Genomic DNA, 21,452 nt, shown 5'->3' with positions numbered 1-21,452 from the left:
GTCACTGATGAAGATCACAGTGAACTTCCTGAGGAGAATGAAGCAGGAGGAGCTGGCTGATGGACTGAAGAGCAGTAAGAGGATTTCTCTGAAGGTTTCAGCTGCTGAGAAATGAAGATTTACTGATGTCTCAACAGGGATTCAAACCCTCATCATTCAGGGCTGCAGAGAGTTGATTTACTGTTTGTTGTCTTCATTCAGGATCTGCTGCTGCAGTTTGTCAACATGAAGTCCAATCTGGTCTGAAGAAGAAGTTCCAGTGTTTGTTTGAGGGGATGGCTAAAGCAGGAAGCCCAACCCTTCTGAATGAGATCTACACAGAGCTCTTCATCACAGAGGGAGGAAGAGGAGAGCTGAATGAAGAACATGAGGTCAGACAGATTGAAGCAGCATCCAGGAAAGCAGACAGAGCAGAAACAAGCATCAGACAAGAAGAGCTCTTCCAACTCCCAGCTGGAAGACCAGAACCAATCAGAACCGTGATGACTAAGGGAGTGGCTGGCATCGGGAAAACAGTCTTAACACAGAAGTTCACTCTGGACTGGGCTGAAGGCAAAGCCCACCAGAACCTCCACTTCACATTTCCATTCACTTTCAGAGAGCTGAATGTGCTGAAAGAGGAGAAGTTCAGCTTGTTCATCACTTCTTCCCTGAAACCAAACAAGCAGGAATCTGCAGCTTTGAAGACTTCCAGGTCCTCTTCATCTTTGATGGTCTGGATGAGAGTCGACTTCCTCTGGACTTCCACAAGACTCGGATCCTGAAGGACCCTAGAAAGTCCACCTCAGTGGCTGATCTGCTGACAAACCTCATCAGGGGGAACCTGCTTCCCTCTGCTCGCCTCTGGATAACCACACGACCTGCAGCAGCCAATCAGATCCCTGCTGAGTGTGTTGACATGGTGACAGAGGTCAGAGGGTTCAATGATCCACAGAAGGAGGAGTACTTCAGGAAGAGGTTCAGAGATGAAGAGCAGGCCAGCAGGATCATCTCCCACATCCAGAGATCCCGAAGCCTCCACATCATGTGCCACATCCCAGTCTTCTGCTGGATCACTGCTACAGTTCTGGAGGATCTGCTGAAGAGCAGAGGAAGAGGAGAACTGCCCAAGAGCCTGACTGATATGTACATCCACTTCCTGGTGGTTCAGGCCAAAGTCAAGAAGGTCAAGTATGATGGAGGAGCTGAGACAGATCCTCACTGGAGTCCAAAGAGCTGGAAGATGATGGAGTCTCTGGGAAAACTGGCTTTTGAGCAGCTGCAGAAAGGAAACCTGATCTTCTATGAATCCGACCTGACAGAGTGTGGCATCCATATCAGAGCAGCCTCAGTGTACTCAGGAGTGTTCACACAGGTCTTTAGAGAGGAGAGAGGCCTGTACCAGGACAAGGTCTTCTGCTTCATCCATCTGAGTGTTCAGGAGTTTCTGGCTGCTCTTCATGTCCACCTGACCTTCATCACCACTGGACTCAACCTAATGGAGGAAGAACAATCACAGATGTCTCAGCCTGAACAGAGAGGTCCATTCCAGTTCTACCAGAGTGCTGTGGAGAAGGCCTTACAGAGTCCAAACGGACACCTGGACTTGTTCCTCCGCTTCCTCCTGGGTCTTTCACTGCAGACCAATCAGAGTCTCCTACGAGGTCTGCTGACTCAGACAGGAAGTAGCTCACAGACCAATCAGGAAACAGTCCAGTTCATCAAGAAGAAGATCAGTGAGGATCTGTCTGCAGAGAAAAGCATCAACCTGTTCCACTGTCTGAATGAACTGAATGACCGTTCTCTAGTGGAGGAGATCCAACAGCTCCTGAGGTCAGGAGGTGTCTCCACACATAAACCATCTCTTGTTCCGTGGTTAGGATTTCGCTTCAGACTTAGACTGTCTCCTGCTCAGTGGTCTGCTCTGGTCTTCTTCTTACTGTCATCAGAAGAAGATCTGGAAGAGTTTGACCTGCAGAAATACTCTGCTTCAGAGGAGGCTCTTCTGAGGCTGCTGCCAGTGATCAAAGCCTCCAACAAAGCTCTGTAAGAACTCTCAGGAAAATCACCTTCAGTCAACAAATGAATCTCAGTGGAAACATGAAAGATTCAATAACTGCTGTCTGTCTTTGTTTTCTTCAGACTGAGAGACTGTAATCTGTCACAGAGAAGCTGTTCAGCTCTGTCCTCAGTTCTTAGCTCTCAGTCCTCCAGACTCCGAATTCTGGACCTGAGTTACAACAAACTTCAGGATTCAGGAGTGAAGCTGCTGTCTGCTGGACTGGAGAGTCCAGACTGTAAACTGGAGACTCTCAGGTCAGGTTTCATTTAAATGTCGATTCTCTACAAGAAGTTCTGTCTGTTTTTCTCTGTTTCAGGAGAAAGTGTCAGATAGAGACGTCAGTGCAGAGGAAACAGCAGAGGACTGTTGTATAGAAGTAAAAAGAAAACAACATTCTGCTTGAGTTAAAAATCCTGTTTTTTATGTATCTGATGGTTACAAATATTGTTTCTTTTGCACCAGACTAAACGGAAGAACCTATGTCCATCCAGGTGTTGATATCTGTAACAAGTTCCTGGGGCCTGTTGCACAAAAGTAGGATAAGGGATTAAGCCAGGATATCTTGGTGATCCTGGCTCAATTGATCCCCAATCCGGTTGCACTAAAGCTGGATAGGGGGCAGGAGGATATGTTATGGTATAAGTTACCATGGAGATTTATTCTGTGGAGCTAGCCTGCTCCAGACCAGGCTAAATTCCAGGATCTATTTAATCTCATCCCTAATGTCAGTCAGCAGTCGCCACAAATGGAAACCAATAGTTATTTCATTGCTCACTATACATTGTTATCACATATAACTAGACCCACTGTCATTATTTAAACGTTTGTGATCATTAATGTCAATCATTTTGGATAAATAATGAGTTTCAGATGATGTTGCTATCATTAGATAATTTACAGTTTCCCATAGACTATAAGGCTATATGTAAAATTATAGAATATTAGGGCCACAGAGGGAAAAAAAAGACAAGTCATAATATTGTAACCAGTTGTTTTAAAGGAGGACAGTTGTTAAAATGACAGATGTGGGGCATTTTGTGAAATTGTACTTCAGTATGGTTTCATAAACGACGACATGGTGATGTGCCAGAATATGAAGTATCACATTGTCATAACTATCAAAACTGTCAAAAGAATATGTTGCTTTTCTGCAGAAAGAACCAGTCTCATAAATTTATGACTTTATCCTTTTTCCTCAGTGGGGCCCTAGTACTCTGTCATATAAACAAATACACATTCCATATGAATATAAAAACACAATGTGTAACATTATGTTCCTTTATTGAATAAGGACAAAACAAAGCAGGTAAACTACACTCAAAAAACGTTCACTTTGAATGAACATAAAAAAATTATGGAAATGATTTCCACATGATTAGATAGCGTTACTTGAACAAAAATGAATCATATTGGTCCTACTTAATGTACTTAGGTTCAAACTAATAAATTTAAGTTGAATAAATCTAAATACTGCAGTTGGACCCAACTTTAAATTAATATTGTTGTTCACTCTCAAAAGATAAAAGTTGATCCAACTTAATTGAATCACTTCAATTGGTCACACCTCATTAAATTAAGTTTATTCAACTTAAATTTGTATGATTACCCAACACAATTTATGTTGATATTACTACATATACATCTGACATTGATAATGTTTTCCATAATTACATCCAATGGGACTTTTAATTTTTGTATCAAAGACATGAATTAAGCAGTAAAGTCCCACATCACAAGACAGGAGCTCAAATACCACAAATTCTGTCTTAGGTACCGGAACATTGACATTTTGTCACACGAGGGGGTTGGTCATCATCCTCTCCCACACTCTAACTCATGGTGCAGAAAAAAAAGAACCATATCAGTTTAAATCACTAGTTAAAACAGAGTAAAACAGCTAGACAATAAAACCCATGGACAAAAACTCACACTTAGACCCCAATCTGCCCAGATAGACAAAGAAAATGCTATCCCACAATTCCTTGCAATTACTAATGTATGAAATATTAAGGGTATCATGTTGGATCAACATGATTGAAATTAGTAACTTTTAAATGGATTATTTTTATGTATGATCGACATGATTAATTCACGTAAGATTTACAAACAAAAATTTTCTTTTTGAAATGACAAGTTACATTTTCATAAAATTAATTGGCTGGTAATTTCCTTTTTTTGAGTGTGCTTTATCACTGTGGCGGTGTTGCCTTTCTTCTTAATTATATATTTTACCTCCTCGTATGCCTCCTGGCTGCACGGTGGCGCAGTGGTTAGCGCTCTTGCCTCACAGCAAGAAGGCCCCGGTTCAAGTCCCAGCTGGGGGACATGATAAACTACATCAACGGGGGACCTTTCTGTGTGGAGTTTGCATGTTCTCCCCGTGCATGCGTGGGTTTTCTCCGGGATCTCCGGCTTCCTCCCACTGTCCAAAAACATGCTACATAGGTTAATTGGCAACTCTAAAATGTCCATAGGTGTGAGTGTGAGAGTGAATGGATGTGTGATTGAAGACATTCTACCCTGCGACAGACTGGCGACCAGTCCAGGGTATCCCTTGCCTACGCCCAAGTGGCCAGGATAGGCTCCGGCAACCCCGTGACCCCGAAAGGGAATAAACGGTCAAGAAGATGAATGAATGAATGAATGTATGCCTCCATGAGGATTTTTGCTTCTGACGGGGAAAGGTACGCGGCTCTAGTTGCCATGGTAAATCAGTAAATCTGTGATCTTCGGCGGGGTCTATTTCAGTGAGCCGTGAGCGTGCACCTATCCAGGATTGGTTACACCTGGCTTAATGAATCCGTGTCTGCTCATCCTGGCTTGGTCTTTGTGCAACCGATTAAGCCTGGACGCACATGTTTTGGCTTCATTGAGCTCAGCTTAGTCATTTATCCCGGATGTCTTAATTCTACTTTTGTGCAACAGGCCCCTGTTCTGTGTTCTTTGAAAGAAAACATGAATCATTTCCAGAACTGCAGATTTCAATGCACAAACAGTTGCAGCAGATTTCTGACCAACAGAGCAGCAGCTCCTTATGAAGAGATATGAGGAGGTCAAACTGTAGCAGACTGACAGGTCTTTTCCACAGACCTGGTTCTGGAGATTATTCAGAAGCGACCTTGGATCAGAACCAGGTCTTTCATTTTATATACCGTAGTCTATAGGTTAGCTTCAGAGGCCTGTTGCACAAAAGTAGAATTAAGACATCCGGGATAAATGACTAAGCTGAGCTTAGTCATTTAGTCGGACCATGTTCACATTTCCTCGTCTGGAAGCAATGGGTAGAGGGGTTGTGCTGTTATGCAGAAGCCTTTAGTATTGGAACATTAACATTTTGCCGCACAAGGTGGTTGGTCATCATCCTCTCCCACACTCTAACTCATGGTGCAGAAAAAAATAAAGATAACAGTTTAAATGACTAGTTAAAAAAGAGTAAAACAGCTAGACCAGGGGTCGGCAACTTTTTTTACTCAAAGAGCCATTTGGGACCGCCCCTAATGAAAAAAAAGCACCCGGAGCCACAACCCGTTTTGACATCATTATATATATTATGCATGTATATATTATATCAAGGGTGCTCATTACGTCGATCGCGATCGATTTTCAAGGACATAAGTGTAGATTGCGGGCCAGAAAAGATTAAAAAAAAGTACTTCTTTCTTTTCATCTTCATGTTTATTTGTTAGATGTTTATTTCAACATTATTGTTTATGTACTGATGATTAAAAACTACACAGTGAGTTTACATAAAGATACTTTTGTATTAACAGATGAGGCGTTTTATTACAAAGACAGAAAGCAGCAACCATCGTATTCATGCTCTGCTGTAAACGGTGCAATGCGGGGAGTGTGGCATATTGTGAGGCATTTGGCGCTGCTGGCTCCGTATTGATCAGTATTGATGGGGAACGACGACTACTAATTTAGTGCTCCGTCCTCCGAACACACAATATATTTCACGCACACACCTCCGCTCCGTGCTCACACCCCCATCTCCACCTGCATGTGCCCCTCCCTCGTGGCACGCGCGCCGCTCAGCACAAACACACACTCAGCAACAGTATAAAGCGCGTGCCTCGCAGCTTCCTTGATGAGCTCGTATTTATCGGGCGAGAACTGCAGAGCTGATAGCAGGAGGAGAAACGCGGGGCGGCTTTAATAAACTCCGGTTGCTGGACTTCTACCGGGGACATGATGTTCCGCGGGGAGAAAAAGCCGTTCTGAAGGCAGAGTTTGCGCTGAGTGCATTTAAACTCGCGTCTGCAGTGACGTATGTGTCAGAGGATGTCCGATTGGCCATTCTGCCTGTCAATCAAGTCCCGTACTTTTCGGTGAGGATTTTGATTGGCTGGTGGATTTTCAAGAAGCACTCTCTTCCCCTTCAATCTCCCCCACGTCCCCGAAGATGACCGGTCGATCGCGACCGACGCAATGAGCTCCCCTGCTCTGAAACACACATCACCGCACACGGGAGTCCAAAACACCGGCGCAAACTCTCCGTCACCCCGCTCGGCGCCACGCCAAGCCCCCGGCAGAAAATCACTCCAGACCCGGAGTGTTTATTGAAGCTGCCCCGCGTGTCTCCTCCTGCTATCAGCTCCTCAGCCCTCGCCCGACAAACACGAGCCCACCAAGGAAGCTGTTTTTTATGTGGCACGTGCCTCGCACGGAGCCAGCAGCGCCTTTGAAATGCCATGAAAAATGAACAAACTAAAATAAATTTGAATTTTTATAAAATACTCATTATTTTCCAAAGTCACAGGGAGCCACAACAGAAGGATGAAAGAGCCACATGTGGCTCTGGAGCCATGGGTTGCCGACCCCTGAGCTAGACAATAAAACCCATGGACAAAAACTCACACTTAGACCCCAATCTTCCCAGATAGACAAAGAAAATGGTATCCCACAATTCCTTGCGATTACTAATGTATCTAATTTAATGGTATCATGTTGGATCAACATGATGGTAGGACTTTGCTGTGTAATTCATGTCTTAGCTGTGAAAATTAAAAGACCCATTGGCTGTAACTTTGGAAAACATTTTCAATCTCAGATGTAAAAATAAAATTAAAGCAAAAAATAAAAATTTAAGTTATATCAACATAAATTGTGTTAGGTAATCATACAAATTTAAGTTGTATAAACTTAATTTAATGAGGTGTGACCAATTGAAGTGATTCAATTAAGTTGGATCAACTTTTATCTTTTGAGAGTGAGCAACAATATTAATTTAAAGTTGGGTCCAACTGCAGTATTTAGATTTATTCAACTTAAATTTATTAGTTTGAACCTAAGTACATTAAGTAGGACCAATATGATTCATTTTTGTTCAAGTAACGCTATCTAATCATGTGGAAATCATTTCCATAATTTTTTTATGTTCATTCAAAGTGAACGTTTTTTGAGTGTAGTTTACCTGCTTTGTTTTGTCCTTATTTAAAAAAGGAACATAATGTTACACATTGTGTTTTTATATTCATATGGAATGTGTATTTGTTTATATGACAGAGTACTAGGGCCCCACTGAGGAAAAAGGATAAAGTCATAAATTTATGAGACTGGTTCTTTCTGCAGAAAAGCAACATATTCTTTTTACAGCTTTGATAGTTATGACAATGTGATACTTCATATTCTGGCACATCACCATGTCTTCGTTTATGAAACCATACTGAAGTACAATTTCACCAAATGCCCCACATCTGTCATTTTAACAACTGTCCTCCTGTAAAACAACTGGTTACAATATTATGACTTGTCTTTTTTCCCTCTGTGGCCCTAATATTCTATCATTTTATATATAGCCTTATAGTCTATGGGAAACTGTAAATTATCTAATGATAGCAACATCATCTAAAACTCATTATTTATCCAAAATGATTGACATTAATGATCACAAATGTTTAAATAATGACAGTGGGTCTAGTTATATGTGATAACAATGTATAGTGAGCAATGAAATAACTATTGGTTTCCATTTGTGGCGACTGCTGACTGACATTAGGAATGAGATGAAATAGATCCTGGAATTTAGCCTGGCCTGGAGCAGGCTAGCTCCACAGAATAAATCTCCATGGTAACTTATACCATAACATATCCTCCTGCCCCCTATCCAGCTTTAGTGCAACCGGATTGGGGATCAATTGAGCCAGGATCACCAAGATATCCTGGCTTAATGCCTTATCCTACTTTTGTGCAACAGGCCCCAGGTTCTCAGTCCTGTTGCTTAAACAGACACTAAATCTATGCTGGGTTAGAGTGAAGAACTTCTGCTGGTTGTTTATGTTCAAGGCTGGAGCTACCTGGCCTAAAGAATATGGTTAGATCAGCAAACCAAGAAACAAAAAAAACATCCTAAAAGATTTCTGGGATCATAAGTAATTAAGATGGAAAAAAGATTAATGGAGTAATGTGACATTTAGTTAGATAAATACGTAAATTTGAGTTGTATAAACAATTATTGAGTTTAAATAAATTTAACTAAATTATTTAAATTATTTTTCAGCCGTGTTACTTTTTTGATGGACTTATAATCTTATAATTTATCATTAAAATCTCAGACTCCGTCTCACTTCCGTCTCAAGTGTCGCGCTTTCTTTTTTTTCTCTCCACGCGTTTCCATGGTGACTCCAGAAATCGGCAATCTATTGAGAATGTCTTTATGTACCGTGCGTTAACCCAGGGTTACCAAGTCGAGCGTAATTACGCCAACTCATATCTGGTCTTTTGGAACCGACATACCCAGAGTAAGCAAGTTCAGGCTGATTTCAGCCAGAGTTCAGGCTCAAAGTCAGGCTAGTTTAAACATGCTTCCTGAAATACCCCCCTGGTCATGAAGGCCTCTCAAACATAGACTTTCCTTCAGGCAGAGCAACAACACCAGAGAAATGAAATCCTGACAAAAATGTTCTTCATCCTTCAGAAGTCTGAATCCAATCTCTTTGAATGAGTCTTTAGCAGCATTAAACATTCCTCCATTCCTGCAGATCCTCCAGGAAAACATTCAAATCTTCTTGTAGCTACAGTTGCTGACTTGAACTGATGCTGAGACTTTGGACCTTTGCTTCTTCCTGCTGAGTAAGCAAAGATTCAGTCTTCACTTTCAGTGATTCTTTATGAAAGACTTCAGTTTACATGGTAAGATAGCTGTTTTTCATAACATGCACCAATTTACACAGGCCACTGTTCTTCGTGCCATTAGCAACACACGGTCTTCTTGTCCAGAGCCTGGTGAGGCGTTCCATCAGCCATTCCAAAACATTGCTTTCTGGTGGTTGAAAATGTTCTTCTCTGGAAACTTGTTTCCACAGGGTTTCTAGCATACGTGTAAATGTGCTTCCTGTGTCAACTACAGCTTCACCTCACACCCTCTGATGGAAACAGGAACAATTCAAAGGTTGGAATCTTTATTTCTAACAAGTCTTTGTTGCACAACAGTGACCCCTACTGCACCTTTTTGGAAAGGTTTCCTCTCAGATGTTTTCTACATGGCTTTTTCAGAGTTGAATGCACTTTTTTCCATTATTCTGGGGCCCCATGCAATCCTTCTCAACCACGGCTCCTATTGTGACAAGCTGTGCTGCTGTAGAGACAGTTCCTCTGAGACAACCAGACACTTTTGGTTGATGTTATTGAGGATATGTTGCACAATTTCTTCCTCTGACATGTCTGTCTTCCACTTCAAACATGAAGCATCATAATCGTAAACAAAGTCCCGGAGACACTGATCTGGTTTTGAACTGTTATTCTTCATTTTTCTTCAACCTCATTCCAATAATCCGAGGAAAGGAAAGCTGACATGAATGCATGTTAGAATGACGTCCAGTCGTGCTCCAGAGCTTTTGTGGCTTTCCACCAACTGAGAACTGGTCCCTTTAGGACTGCAGACAGAGCTCCCAGCAACTCATGGTTGATAGAGGTGGAACATCTAGATCATGTTCACATTGTTCAATGAAGCTGAGAACATCAGATGAATCTCCAGAGGTCCCAAAGGTGAGAAATTCCATCCTGACAGGCGCTTTAGGATCGTATGGCGCTGCAGCAGGCTGACTAGAAAAAGAAGAGTGAAGCATGTCAGTTGGAGTTGTGGGACTGACATCTGTGGAAGCAGCTATGGTTCTCTGCACAATGGGAGTGCTGGTGGTTCTGAATGTTTCAAGCTGTTTTTTCCATGTTTCATCTCTGTGCAGTATACAGTTAACCACATCCTTTTCTAGTCTTTGCAGTAAAAATGTTTTCTAGTTTTTCTAGACTAGCATGGATATCATCTCTGAAACTGTTTCTCTGTTCAGGGAGCTGGTCAGTGGATCTTTGAAGTGATATTCTCATTTAGCAAGTTGTTCTTTCAAGGTGTCGACATCACAAGCTAAATCTTTAGGATCCCTTTGTGTGTTTGGATCCAACTCATTCACTTCAGGTTCAACATCTTCATCACCACCCCAGCAGATCCATCTTCATCATCACCATCATTCTGATCAATGGCTACAGGATTTCTTTCACCAACACAATAGTCTTCCTCATCTTTATCATCATTCTCATTGAAATACAAATAATTTAGCAAAGAAGTAATTTTACTGACAGAGATAAACTCTTGGTGTGACAAATGCCCCTGCAGTGAATTCTGGGTAATCAAATTCATGGCTGGTGTTTAGTACAGCAACAGGGGTCATCAGTTCATTGAGATCCTGATGTTTATAAGTTGACATTTTTCATGTAAATAGTTGTATATTTATAGAAATCAGATCCCCATACGGGCCTCCATATGGAACCAACTTTGGGAGCAGCAGAACAGCTGAAACCCTTAGACTACCAGCAGAACCATCAGCAGCTCCTTTTCAGGGCCACATTCAGACATTTTGGGCCCCGTGGATTCTCATGTTTTTCAAAGCCCCTCTACAGTTTAGAGATGTCAGAAAATGCTTTCAGTGGAGAACTAAAGATTTTTTCAGCTGTTTTTCTGCAATGTGATCATATCAAAATATATTTTACAATTCTCTTTGCTCTTTTCATTGAGCCCCTAGCCCAGTAAATCAGACAGTGTGACAATTTAAAAGGGGTGATGATAGGAAAGGAAGAACAAATAATTGGGCTCTTTGCAGATGATATTATTTATCTGCAGAACCCAGAACTAGCATTCCCAAAATACCTGACGATTCTGAAGGACTTTGATAGTAAATCCGGATACAAATTAAATATTTCTAAAACTCAATTACTTTGGATAAATTACAAACCAGCAGATTCAATTAGACAAAGATATAAATTGAAATGTGATGCAGTAAATATAAATTATTTTAGTTTTTCTGATGGTAAAACTTGGTAAACTTTTAGATTAATGATAGTAGGATGAATAGTTCAATACAAAAAGATTTAAAAAAATTGAATAGTCTGTTCATGGACCTTAGCTCCAAAATAGAGGTTATAAAAATGAATGTGCTACCTATATTGCTATATCTTTTCTTATCATTGCCAGTGCAGATCGCAGAGGATCAATTTGTAAAATGGGACAAACAAGAGAGTAGATTTATTTGGGAAGGGAAAAAAACCAAGAGTGAAATTGAAAACACTCCAACTAGAAAAAGAAAGAGGATGATTAGCTCTCTCAAGCTTTCGAGAATACTATTTAGAAGCCCAGTAGTAGTAGTAGTATGTAGTAGTAGTAGTAGTAGGCGGCGTGGCTGGAGAGGGTCCGTAGGTCCGCCGCGAGACTTGAGGATCGGCGATGACTCGAGACGTGGCTTGGAGGTCCGGCTATGGCTCGTGACGTGGCGTGGCGTTCGGCGAAGTTCCACAGTGAGGTAAGTGAGTCCAGATGAGTTCCTGCTCAGCGTGTCCAGCTTGGACGTCCACTCGTAGGAATGAGGTTCCTGGAACAGGACAAAGAGTTCGTGAGGCGAAGGCGAGAGGTACATAACCTGAGACTATGAGAGCCCAGACTAAGCACCATTAGAGGCAATGAACTGGTGATGAATCCTGGTCTTGAAGTTCCTTATGTAGGTCTGGCAAGCAGATGAGTTGAGTGGACCCAGCTGGGATGAATCAGGGGCCAAGCAGAGAGGGGAGGGGGGGTGGGGGTCTAACAGAGGCACCATGACAGTACCCCCCCCCCCTCAACGACCGCCTCCAGGTGGTCCAGGGCAGCGATCAGGATGGGCCTGGAAGAAATCTTCGATGTGGAACGGGAGATCCATGATCGCTCCTCAGGACCGTAGCCCTTCCAATTAACCAGGAACTGGTGCCCACGACCCCGACAACGAATGTCCAGGACACGGCTGACCGTGAAGGCAGGAGCACCGTCGATGATATAGGCGGGCAGCAGGGAAGCGGACGGCGGGCATAATGGACTTTCCTTAACGGGCTTGATTTGTGAGATGTGAAAAGAGGGGTGTACCTTGAGAGCTCGAGGGAGGCGTAGATGGACACAGGTGGAATTGATGATTTTTTCAATGGAGTAGGGTCCAATGAACCGATGAACCAACATGCGGGAGTGAGCTTGGATGGGAATGTTGCGAGCGGAGAGCCAAACCCTCTGACCAGGCTGAAACGTGGGTCCCACCACCCTGTTTCGATTGGAGATGCGACAGTTGCTCTCCTTGGTGCGGAGGAGAGATTCTTTGGTTTGGCAATGCTGGAGATGTTCTTGGACTGAAGGCACCGCAAAATCAAAATCTTGGAACGGAAACAGAGGTGGTGAGTACACGAGGGCGGCTTCTAAAGGTGACAACCCAGTGGCGGAGGATGAGTGAGTATTGTGGGCATACTCTATCCAGACTAGATACTGGGACCAGTCCTTGTCGTTCTGTGCTGCCAGGCAACGTAGCGCTGCCTCCAGTTCCTGCTTGCCCCTCTCTGCTTGACCATTGGACTAAGGGTGATAACCGGAGGTGAGAAATGAACCATCTTGGTAAAACAAACAGTCTATGACAGTGAGTATGACAGAGTTACCCTGGGATGAGGGTGGTCCGGGGATGAAGTCCAAGGCAATGTGTGACCAAGGATGGCTGGGGGTAGGTAGTGGGTGAAGTAGTCCAGTCGGGGCAGTATTAGCCAACATGGAACCGGTGCAGGTGGAACAGGCTGCTTAAAATTCCCGGACGTCCTTCTCCATAGAGGGCCAAAAGAATCTACGCCTGAGAAGATTAAGAGTTCGTTGGACGCCGCCATGGCAGGACACTTTGGAGGTATGTCCCCAGGACAGGACTTCAGACCTGAGGGAAGTGGGGACGAATAATGTTCCGTTAGGACAAGGGGCGTGACCGGTTTCCTCACCTTGAGCCTGGATGACACGGTTTTCAATATCCCAGGTAAGGGCACCCACGATTCAGGTGGAAGGGATGATGATGGCTGTGGATTGTTCCGAGGAGCTGTACTTGTGGGAAAGGGCATCAGGCTTGACGTCCTGGCTACCGGGTCTATAGGTTGTTGTGAAGCGGAAACGGACAAAAAAAAAGCATCACCTTGCCTGTCTGGAGTTTAACCTTTTAGACATCCTGAAGTACGCCAGGTTCTAGTGGTCCGTCCATACCACAAAAGGATGTTCAGCCCCCTCCAGCCAGTGTAGCCATTCCTCTAGTGCCAACTTGATGGCTAGCAGTTCTCTGTTCCCCACATCATAATTTTGCTCTGCAGGAGATAGTTTTTTTGAGAAAAAGTGCAGGGTTTGAGCTTACCGGATTGAGGTTCTTTTTGTCACAGGACCGCTCCGACCCCTGAATCCGAGGCATCCGCCTCTACCAGAAGAGGCGCGGTGATGAAGAGTTGTTTGAGTTGATCGAAAGCCTGTTGTGCTTCCTGGGTCCACTGGAAGTTCTGGGTGGTGGGTGTGAGACTAGTAAGGGGTGCAGCAATGCTACTATAGTTCCCAATGAACCGCCTATAAAAATTAGCAAAGCCGAGAAATTGCTAAAGTCTTTTGCGGCTGTTGGGGAGTACCCAATTGGAAATGGCTTCAATTTTAGCAGGGTTGGGTCGAATGTGGCCTGGCTCAATGATGTATCCCAGAAGCTGAACATGGTCAACATGAAATTCACATTTCTCTGATTTGACATATAGTTGGTTCTCGAGAAGACGGGTGAGTGCTTGGCGTACGTGCTGTTCGTGTTGGGTCTGGTCATTGGAGTAAATGAGTATATCATCCAGATACACGAAGACGAAACGATTAAGAAAGTCACGGAGGACGTTGTTAACGAGTCTCTGGAAGACGGCAGGGGCATTAGTCAGCCCAGAGGGCATGACCAGATGTTCATAATGTCCAAGTGGTGTGTTAAATGCCGTCTTCCACTTGTCCCCCTCCTTGACCCGGACCAGATGATAAGCGTTGTGTAGATCCAGCTTAGTGAAAACTCTGGCCTCCTGCTCAGAGTCAAAGACAGTAGAAATGAGGGGTAGAGCGTACTTATTTTTAAAGGTGACCTGGTTTATTTCCTTATAATTGATGCAGGGGTGTAAGATCTTATCCTTTTTCTCCACGAAGAAGAGCCCAGCTCCAACAGGGGATGACGAATGTCGTATTTGACTCAGGGATAGCGCTTCCTGGATGTAGCTCTCCATCGTGAGTCTTTCAGGTCCAGAGAGGTTGAACAGTCTTCCCTTGGGGAGGGTGGAACCAGGTTGTAATTTAATTTCACAGTCGTAGGGGCGGTGGGACGACAGAGTGCAGAACTTGGTTTTACCAGCTTGGACGTCCACTCGTGGGAATGAGGTTCCTGGAACAGGACAAAGGGTTAGTGAGACGAAGGGGAGAGGTACATGACCTGAGACAATGAGAGGCCAGACTAAGCACTATTAGAGGGAACAAACTGGAGATGAATCCTGGTCTTGAAGCTTCTTATGTAGGTCTGGCAGGTAGATGAGTTGAGTGGACGCAGCTGGGATGAATCAGGGGCCAAGCAGAGAGGGGAGGGGGAGTCTAACAGAGGCACCATGATAATAGGTGGTGATTACAAACTACTTATCTGGCCCTCACAATCTCAAAAATTCAGAATGGGACAGATGGAGAGTACTTTTAACAAATGGAGTGACAGAGGAATGATGGCAGTGTGCATGTTAACAGATAGAAAATTGTTCAAGTCCTTTGGAAGGCTCAAAGAGGAGTTTCAGCTTGATACGGCTGACCTATTCAGGTATTTCAATTAAGGCACTTTTACAATACGGAAATTAAAAAATATCTTTGTCAAGATGGAAGCAAGTTAATAGAAATGCTGACGGGGGTCTTACACTCAAAGGTTGTTTCCAAACTGTATAAATGCTTGTTAAACTGTAATGGATATAACTCTCTGTATATAAAACAAAAGTGGGAATCAGAATTACAAATTTCACTGTCAGAAGATGAATGGCATTCAATCTGTGGTCTACAGCATAGCTCCACATGTTCTAGAAAATGGAGAGAATTTGGATGGAAACACAAGACAAGTAATTTTTATTAGTCCTAACATAAAGAGTAAACAGCTGGGAACCCCACAACAATGCTGGAGGCTGTGTGGGGACTTTAATGCTAACCATTCACACATTTTCTGGTCATGTTGAAATATTTCTCCTTTCTGGGAAAATATGGTCGGGATATCCTAGGAGATGAGATAGTCATGGATTCCCAGAGACTGTACTTTGGCCTAACAACGGACATCATTCGACCAGAAGACAAGTACCTGTTCAAGGTGATTATACCAGGGAAATGCCGACACTGCAGCAATGGAGAGGCATTATGGAGGAAATTTTCTCCATGGAGAAGATAACACATTACTTAAGGCTAGATGCACAAAAACTTGAAGATCGATGGAAGAAATGGTTACAATATTCTGCTTGAAACAATTTTATTTGTTGTACCCCGCTACTCATGTTTACTTTTTTTCTTACAGAAACAGCTGCATTCTGTGTTAAGAAAAATATTTTAAAAAAATCAAGTAAAAAAAGAAAATCAATTGGATTGTAAATATGTAATCATGAATAATTCATGACGATCAACGATATTTCAATTCCTTGTCTGTTTTAACTTCATTTCAAGTCATTTCTAATCTATTGCATTTTCAATACTGATCATGTTTTTGGGTCCAAATCCAAAAGAAATGAGCAAACAGTCAAAATGTCATCTGTCATCAGGGCGGGTCCCACCTGACTGAATGGACCAAGTTCCTGGACCTCCAGCTGCATCACTGCTCCTAAACACACTTTTCTGTCTGATTGCAGGTTGAAGAAATGCAGTTTGTCAGAGATCAGCTGTGAAGTTCTGGTCTCAGCTCTGAAGAAAAACCCGTCTAATCTGACAGAACTGGAACTTAGCTGGAACCAGAACCTGCAGGATTCAGGAGTTCTTCATCTGTGTGGTTTTCTGGAGAGTAAAGACTGCAGACTGCAGACTCTGGGGTCAGACTCCATGTTTCAGTTGTGTTCAGATCAATATGATGACAAAGTTGTGTTGACCCACAGTGAGCAGAAATGTCCAGATTCTGATCTGCAGCAGCATCTTCCTGCAGCTGCTTGTTCTTTTCAAAGATCTGCAGAAGAACTTCTTCTTTTCTTCCTGCAGCTGCTTGTTTTCTGCTCACATCAAAGCTCCCAGCAGCTTCTGACTCTTCATTCAGAGCTGAAGTCATGCTTGATCAGGGATCAATGTCCAACATTTGCTGCTGACTCTTCCTCATCACTTCCTTCTTCTCTCTGCTTTGATCTGTTGGAGCTGAAAGTCTCTGCTTGAAGGGCTGCAGCAGAGAAGGACTGGAAGATCATCTCCTGAAAACTGGGAGGAAGACTTTCCAGCATCCTGCTGCTGAAATTATCCCATGATTCAGTGCTGTTTGGAGAAGAGCTGAGCAGAAAGAGGAAGTGGACTTTTTCTGCTGTTGCTGCAGAAACATCAGTTGGTTTGGATGCAGCCACAGGCTGATGTTTGACTTTCACACATCTGGACTTCTTTCCTGAAGCAGCTGCATGTTGTCCTGAATGTTCCTGAATGTTCTTCTTCTCTGCTTCTGCTGGACTCTTCTGATCTGCTGCTGTTGCTTCACATCTTTGGACTTTTTCTGAACTTTCTGATCTTCTTCAACTCTGAACTCTTTAGAAGAAGTGAAGGATGAAAAACAGGAACTTTGTCTTTAAACTCAACTCTTTCTTCTGGATTCAGGTTTAGGGGCTGCAGTTTGTCAAAGATCAGCTGTGCTGCTCTGGTCTTAGTTCTGAAGTCCAACCCGTCCCACCTGACAGAACTGGACCTGAGAGGGAACAGACTTCAGTCTTCAGATGTCCAGAAGCTCCAGGATCTGATGAAGAGTCCAAACTCCAAACTGCAGACTCTGAGGTCAGTAGAGGGTTGGAGTCAGTCCAGCTGCTTCCAGATGTTTGGTCCTAAAGTTAGTCTGAGAGCAAAGATGCAGAGTTTCCTGTGAAGCTGCAGCTTCTCAGTGAAGCTCTGAGGAGAATGATGACAGGCTTCAGGACAACAGTCAGCCAATCAGAGCAGCAGAAGCTCCAACAGGTGAAGATGACAGGAAGCTGCTGCTCTGAACAGGACTGAAGCTCCTGCTGCTCTTTCTGCTGCTGTGCTGCATCACTGACTGACAGACCAGGATCAGGAGACACTTCTTCATCTCTGTCTCTACACTTTCTCTCTGCAGGTGGGAGGACTGGTCAATCTGATGTTCCTCCTGGAGGAGCAGAGAGGAGCAGCTGGTCTGCAGAGATGTTGTGACTGGACCGTGTTCCTGGGATGTGGAGAGCAGAGTGATGGAGGAATCAGAGGAAGTGGAGATGAGTGTCAGAGCTGCAGCAGGAACTGATCTGAGATCAGCTCCACTGTCTCTCAGATATGGTGCTGCAGCTCCCCCGGTGGACTGATGGAGAACTGCACTTCCTCTTTTCAGTCTACTTTTTTTTTTTCACTTGTCCTGTCCAACAGCTGGGCAAACAGATGAGAGCTGAGGGCCTCTTGTGTTGGACATATTTTACTTTAACAACAGGGGTTATGAATCTTCTGACAAACCAGTGGTATGTCTGAATAAACCCCTTTTGTAATTGAGGCCAGACTTTATTAATTTCAATCATATTTGAAAATCTTTGGTGTTGGACCGGACGGAAAAGGAAAGGAGGGAAGAAGAGAGAGGGATGTTAGAGAGAGGGGGTAGGAGGGTGATAATAGGAGGGGGGGGGGGGGGTAGAACCATGAAGCAGCATAAAGTAACAAGTTTACTGGATGTTTATCATTACGGTAAGGTTCAAGTGTAATACAAATCTCAAAGGGCGGGGCCTGTCCACACTAACACTCAGATGTTATAAACACACCTATTAGCTGCAGAAATGTCCACATGTCAACATGTACACAAAACAGATATTGTTCACGCCCCCCCGGGCGATCACATCCACCACCAGGCCAGGGCCAGCAGGACCACCACGAGGCCCCCAGAGCCAGAGAGCAGGGAGACATGGGGGGAAAGAGAATGTCGCCCCAGCCCAACCAGGAGAGCAGCCCCCCCGCCGCGCCGAGAGGGCTTAACGCGGGCCCCCACCCGAGAAGGGCGCCCACAGCCATAGACGAGCACCTCATCACCACTCAGGAGTTCTGGGCATCCCCCCGCCCCAACCCCAGGTACGAGCCAGGAACCCCAAGGGAGATCCGCTCTGCACTCCAGGCAGCCACCCACCCGGCCCACGGTTGGTCCAGGAAGGAGCAAGGCAGGGGACAGCCGACCCCACCCAGGAGGGAGGCACTCCAGGGAAAATGGGGGGCACGACCAGGCTGGGCCACAGTTGGAAATTTGGCGGGGCCCAGCGCTCAGGGGCAAGGACCAGAACCCACACCACAGGGTCACGGACAACCCCCTGACTTAGATGTGATATGATGTGATCCCCGGCTCTTGGTCTTGCCAGAAACCTCAGGGATCCCTGTCCCTGCATGGAGAGAAGGCTGCCGGGCCCAGGAAACCGGCACCCAGGGAACACGGCTGCCGCTGCCAAGGGCCCAGTACCCCCCACCAGGGATGGTACGGGGTACCTTGGGTCCCCTACCCATAGTGCCCCCCCCACCAACAAGCCCCCCCCCCCCCCCCCCCCCCCCCCCCCGCAGCCGCAGCGGATGACACCCAGAAGGACCGGGGGCCCCAAGAGGGTTGCCCCGCCCCATCCCAGAGCCAGGGAAGGGTTGATCCCAGCCCCAGGTGTAGATGGGCAGCCCATCCAGCGCCGCTGGACCTACCCCACCCCGAGCAGGACCCCCCGCCAACCCCCCCAGCACGGGCAAAGAGACCACCCCCCCCAAGCCAAAACGGACCACCACTCAACACCCCCCCCCCCCCCCCCACAGCCGAGCCCAGAAGACGACGCAGCACCTCAGCCCACCCCGCCCAGGCACCGGACCTGACCCCCCGACAAACGGGACCTCACCAGCCCCCACCGGGCAGCGGAGGCCCCGACCCCCACCCAGCACCACGGCAGAAAGGCAGGGAGCAGCGACGACCAGGCCCACCACCCCATAAGTCATGGAGTTAGCCATGGGAGACCAGAGAGACTGAATTCTTTCAAAGTTACTTGAACTTCGGGCTGACATTTTTTCCAAGCTGATATGATCAAAAAGCAGATTTCTGTATTGACTTATATTTATATTTTTCTTGTTTTTCCAATTTATTAAAATGTTTTTTTTTAGCAATACAAAGAGTTATGAAAATAATAGATACTAATCCTTCTTCTACCTCGATGGCACTCATGTCACCAAGCACACAAAGAGACGGTGAAGCCGTGATTGAAACCTTAACACTTGTGCTATCCTAGGCACTTTAACATTGGGAGTTGGGTCATCTAGACCCACTAGACAGTGCTCTGAACATTTTTTCTTCAATGATTTGTGATCTTCACTGGTGTCCATGGATGACATGAAATCTTTCCACCTTTATCCACCTTTGTCATGGTAGGGAGAACATGTCAATGTAAGGGTGGGGTCATCTAAGATAGCACAAGGGTTAAGCCAGGCTGATAGATCGGCACATACCTGCTGCCAGAGAGCCTGGACAGGCGTGAAGAACCTCTTCAGAATCCTCTTCTCATTCTAACTTGGAGTGTTGATCTGAAACATGGGTTGGATTCAGATGTTCAGCAGCTCCAGGATCTGGAGAAAAACAGACCTGCAGACAAACAGATTATTTTCTAGATCATCACTTTCTTCTTTGATCTACATTTGATGGACAGATGTGAGTTTGGGATGGACCAATCAAGGATTGAGGGAATCATTGATCAGACAGAACATTTCTGGATGACATAGATCTATGTGTGGGTCAGGCGTTGGACCCTGGTTCTGTCCCTGTTCCAGAGACAGAACCAGAACTCTGGATCACTAGAGTCTGGTTCCAGATGTTTCACACTTGATTTCTGTTCTCCAGAAACTCTCATTGACAAACAAACACAGAGTTTCATTCAGAAACTTCCAACATGGTCATGTGACCAGAATGTTCATAGTGGAGACACGGACAAACGCTGTGGTCACATGACTCACTGGTTTGGATTCAAATCCTTTGAAGTCAGTTTTTGGAGCAGAAATCCCGTCTGATCTCAGTTAGTGAACAAAAGTCTCTCAGTTGAATCATTTTTCTATCATCTCTGTTCTGTTGATGATCAGATATGGACTCATGCAGTTTGAAAGACTCAGAGTTTTGCTTTGATTGATGTTTTCCACAGTTTTCTGACTGAACTTCCTTTTTCTTTGGTGTTTTGTGGGTAAAACTCTGTTCTTTTTCATGCTGACAGCATTTTTAGCTGCAGTTTTAAAGAAGTTTCATCTAAATCCAGTTGAATCTCCTCATTTTCTAGAATGTCTAAACTAGTAGAAACTTTCTGAGCATAAAGCCTGTTTTCTCCAGAGGACATGAATGAACAGAGTGGATCTTAGTGAGGAATGACAGCCTCTGGATGCAGAGAATTACTTTGATGCAGCTGCTGCAACAACACCAACTGCATTGAAGCAGGAGGGAGAAGGGAGACACCTGCTGGCTGTTTGCAGAACTGCATCTTCAAACTGAAAGCTGTCTGTCAAATTCCTGCAGCCTGTTTGGATCTAATAAATTCTCTTTTGAATCAACTCTGTGTTTTCTATTGATTTCTGTCTTTGACTCACAAACAGACTTGAATCTTTAGCCTTCCCCCTCATCCTGTTCCAGCTGTTCTAATCTTCATGTGTTTGGTTCCTTCTCAGTAGAAATGGGTTGGAAAAGAGCTTTGGAATGTTCAGGTGGTGCTGATGTCTTTCTAGATGGGGGTGGGCAGAACAGATGAGAGCCCCTCCCTCCTGATTCAGAGGGGAACAGTGGGCAGCAGCTGAAAGGAGGGAGTGGAAATGGGAAAAGTTCTCTGCAGGTTTCTCCTTTCCAAGAACAGAGGGACACGACTCCATGAACAGCAGAAGCTAAAGAGTTGGAAAACATGCCCAAAGCTGCAGCACCACCAC

At 44.7% G+C, this 21,452-nt stretch overlaps 1 protein-coding gene and 2 long non-coding RNA genes across 3 annotated transcripts; 2 read left to right on the top strand and 1 right to left on the bottom strand.

Annotated features, from left to right (window-relative positions):
• The first annotated feature begins 7 nt into the window (after positions 1–7).
• On the top strand, positions 8–21,086 carry LOC144990031 (NLR family CARD domain-containing protein 3-like). Its single transcript, XM_078942460.1, has 6 exons — positions 8–19; positions 599–2,025; positions 2,122–2,295; positions 16,217–16,393; positions 17,151–17,324; positions 17,641–21,086. The coding sequence occupies exons 1-6, from the start codon at positions 8–10 to the stop codon at positions 17,660–17,662; spliced, it is 1,986 nt and encodes a 661-aa protein (XP_078798586.1). The 3' UTR covers positions 17,663–21,086.
• Positions 2,302–11,619, top strand: LOC144989441 (uncharacterized). The gene is made up of 2 exons (XR_013653628.1): positions 2,302–9,115; positions 9,217–11,619. It is a non-coding gene; the product is annotated as an uncharacterized LOC144989441 (long non-coding RNA).
• On the bottom strand, positions 9,432–12,313 carry LOC144989564 (uncharacterized). Its single transcript, XR_013653821.1, has 2 exons — positions 11,979–12,313; positions 9,432–11,901 (listed from the first exon to the last, which is right to left on the bottom strand). It is a non-coding gene; the product is annotated as an uncharacterized LOC144989564 (long non-coding RNA).
• Positions 21,087–21,452: the final 366 nt, after the last annotated feature.

The sequence above is a fragment of the Oryzias latipes genome, chromosome 2 (assembly GCF_053564925.1).
Source record: "Oryzias latipes strain Hd-rR chromosome 2, Olatipes_Hd-rR_3.1".
Classification (NCBI taxonomy): domain Eukaryota; kingdom Metazoa; phylum Chordata; class Actinopteri; order Beloniformes; family Adrianichthyidae; genus Oryzias; species Oryzias latipes.
This window is presented reverse-complemented; position numbering and strand designations above follow the sequence as displayed.

Coding starts and splice junctions, on each gene's coding strand:
- LOC144990031 (XM_078942460.1), top strand. Junction 2,026..2,121: donor AAAGCCTCCAACAAAGCTCT/GTAAGAACTCTC, acceptor TGTTTTCTTCAG/ACTGAGAGACTGTAATCTGT. Junction 2,296..16,216: donor TGTAAACTGGAGACTCTCAG/GTCAGGTTTCAT, acceptor GTCTGATTGCAG/GTTGAAGAAATGCAGTTTGT.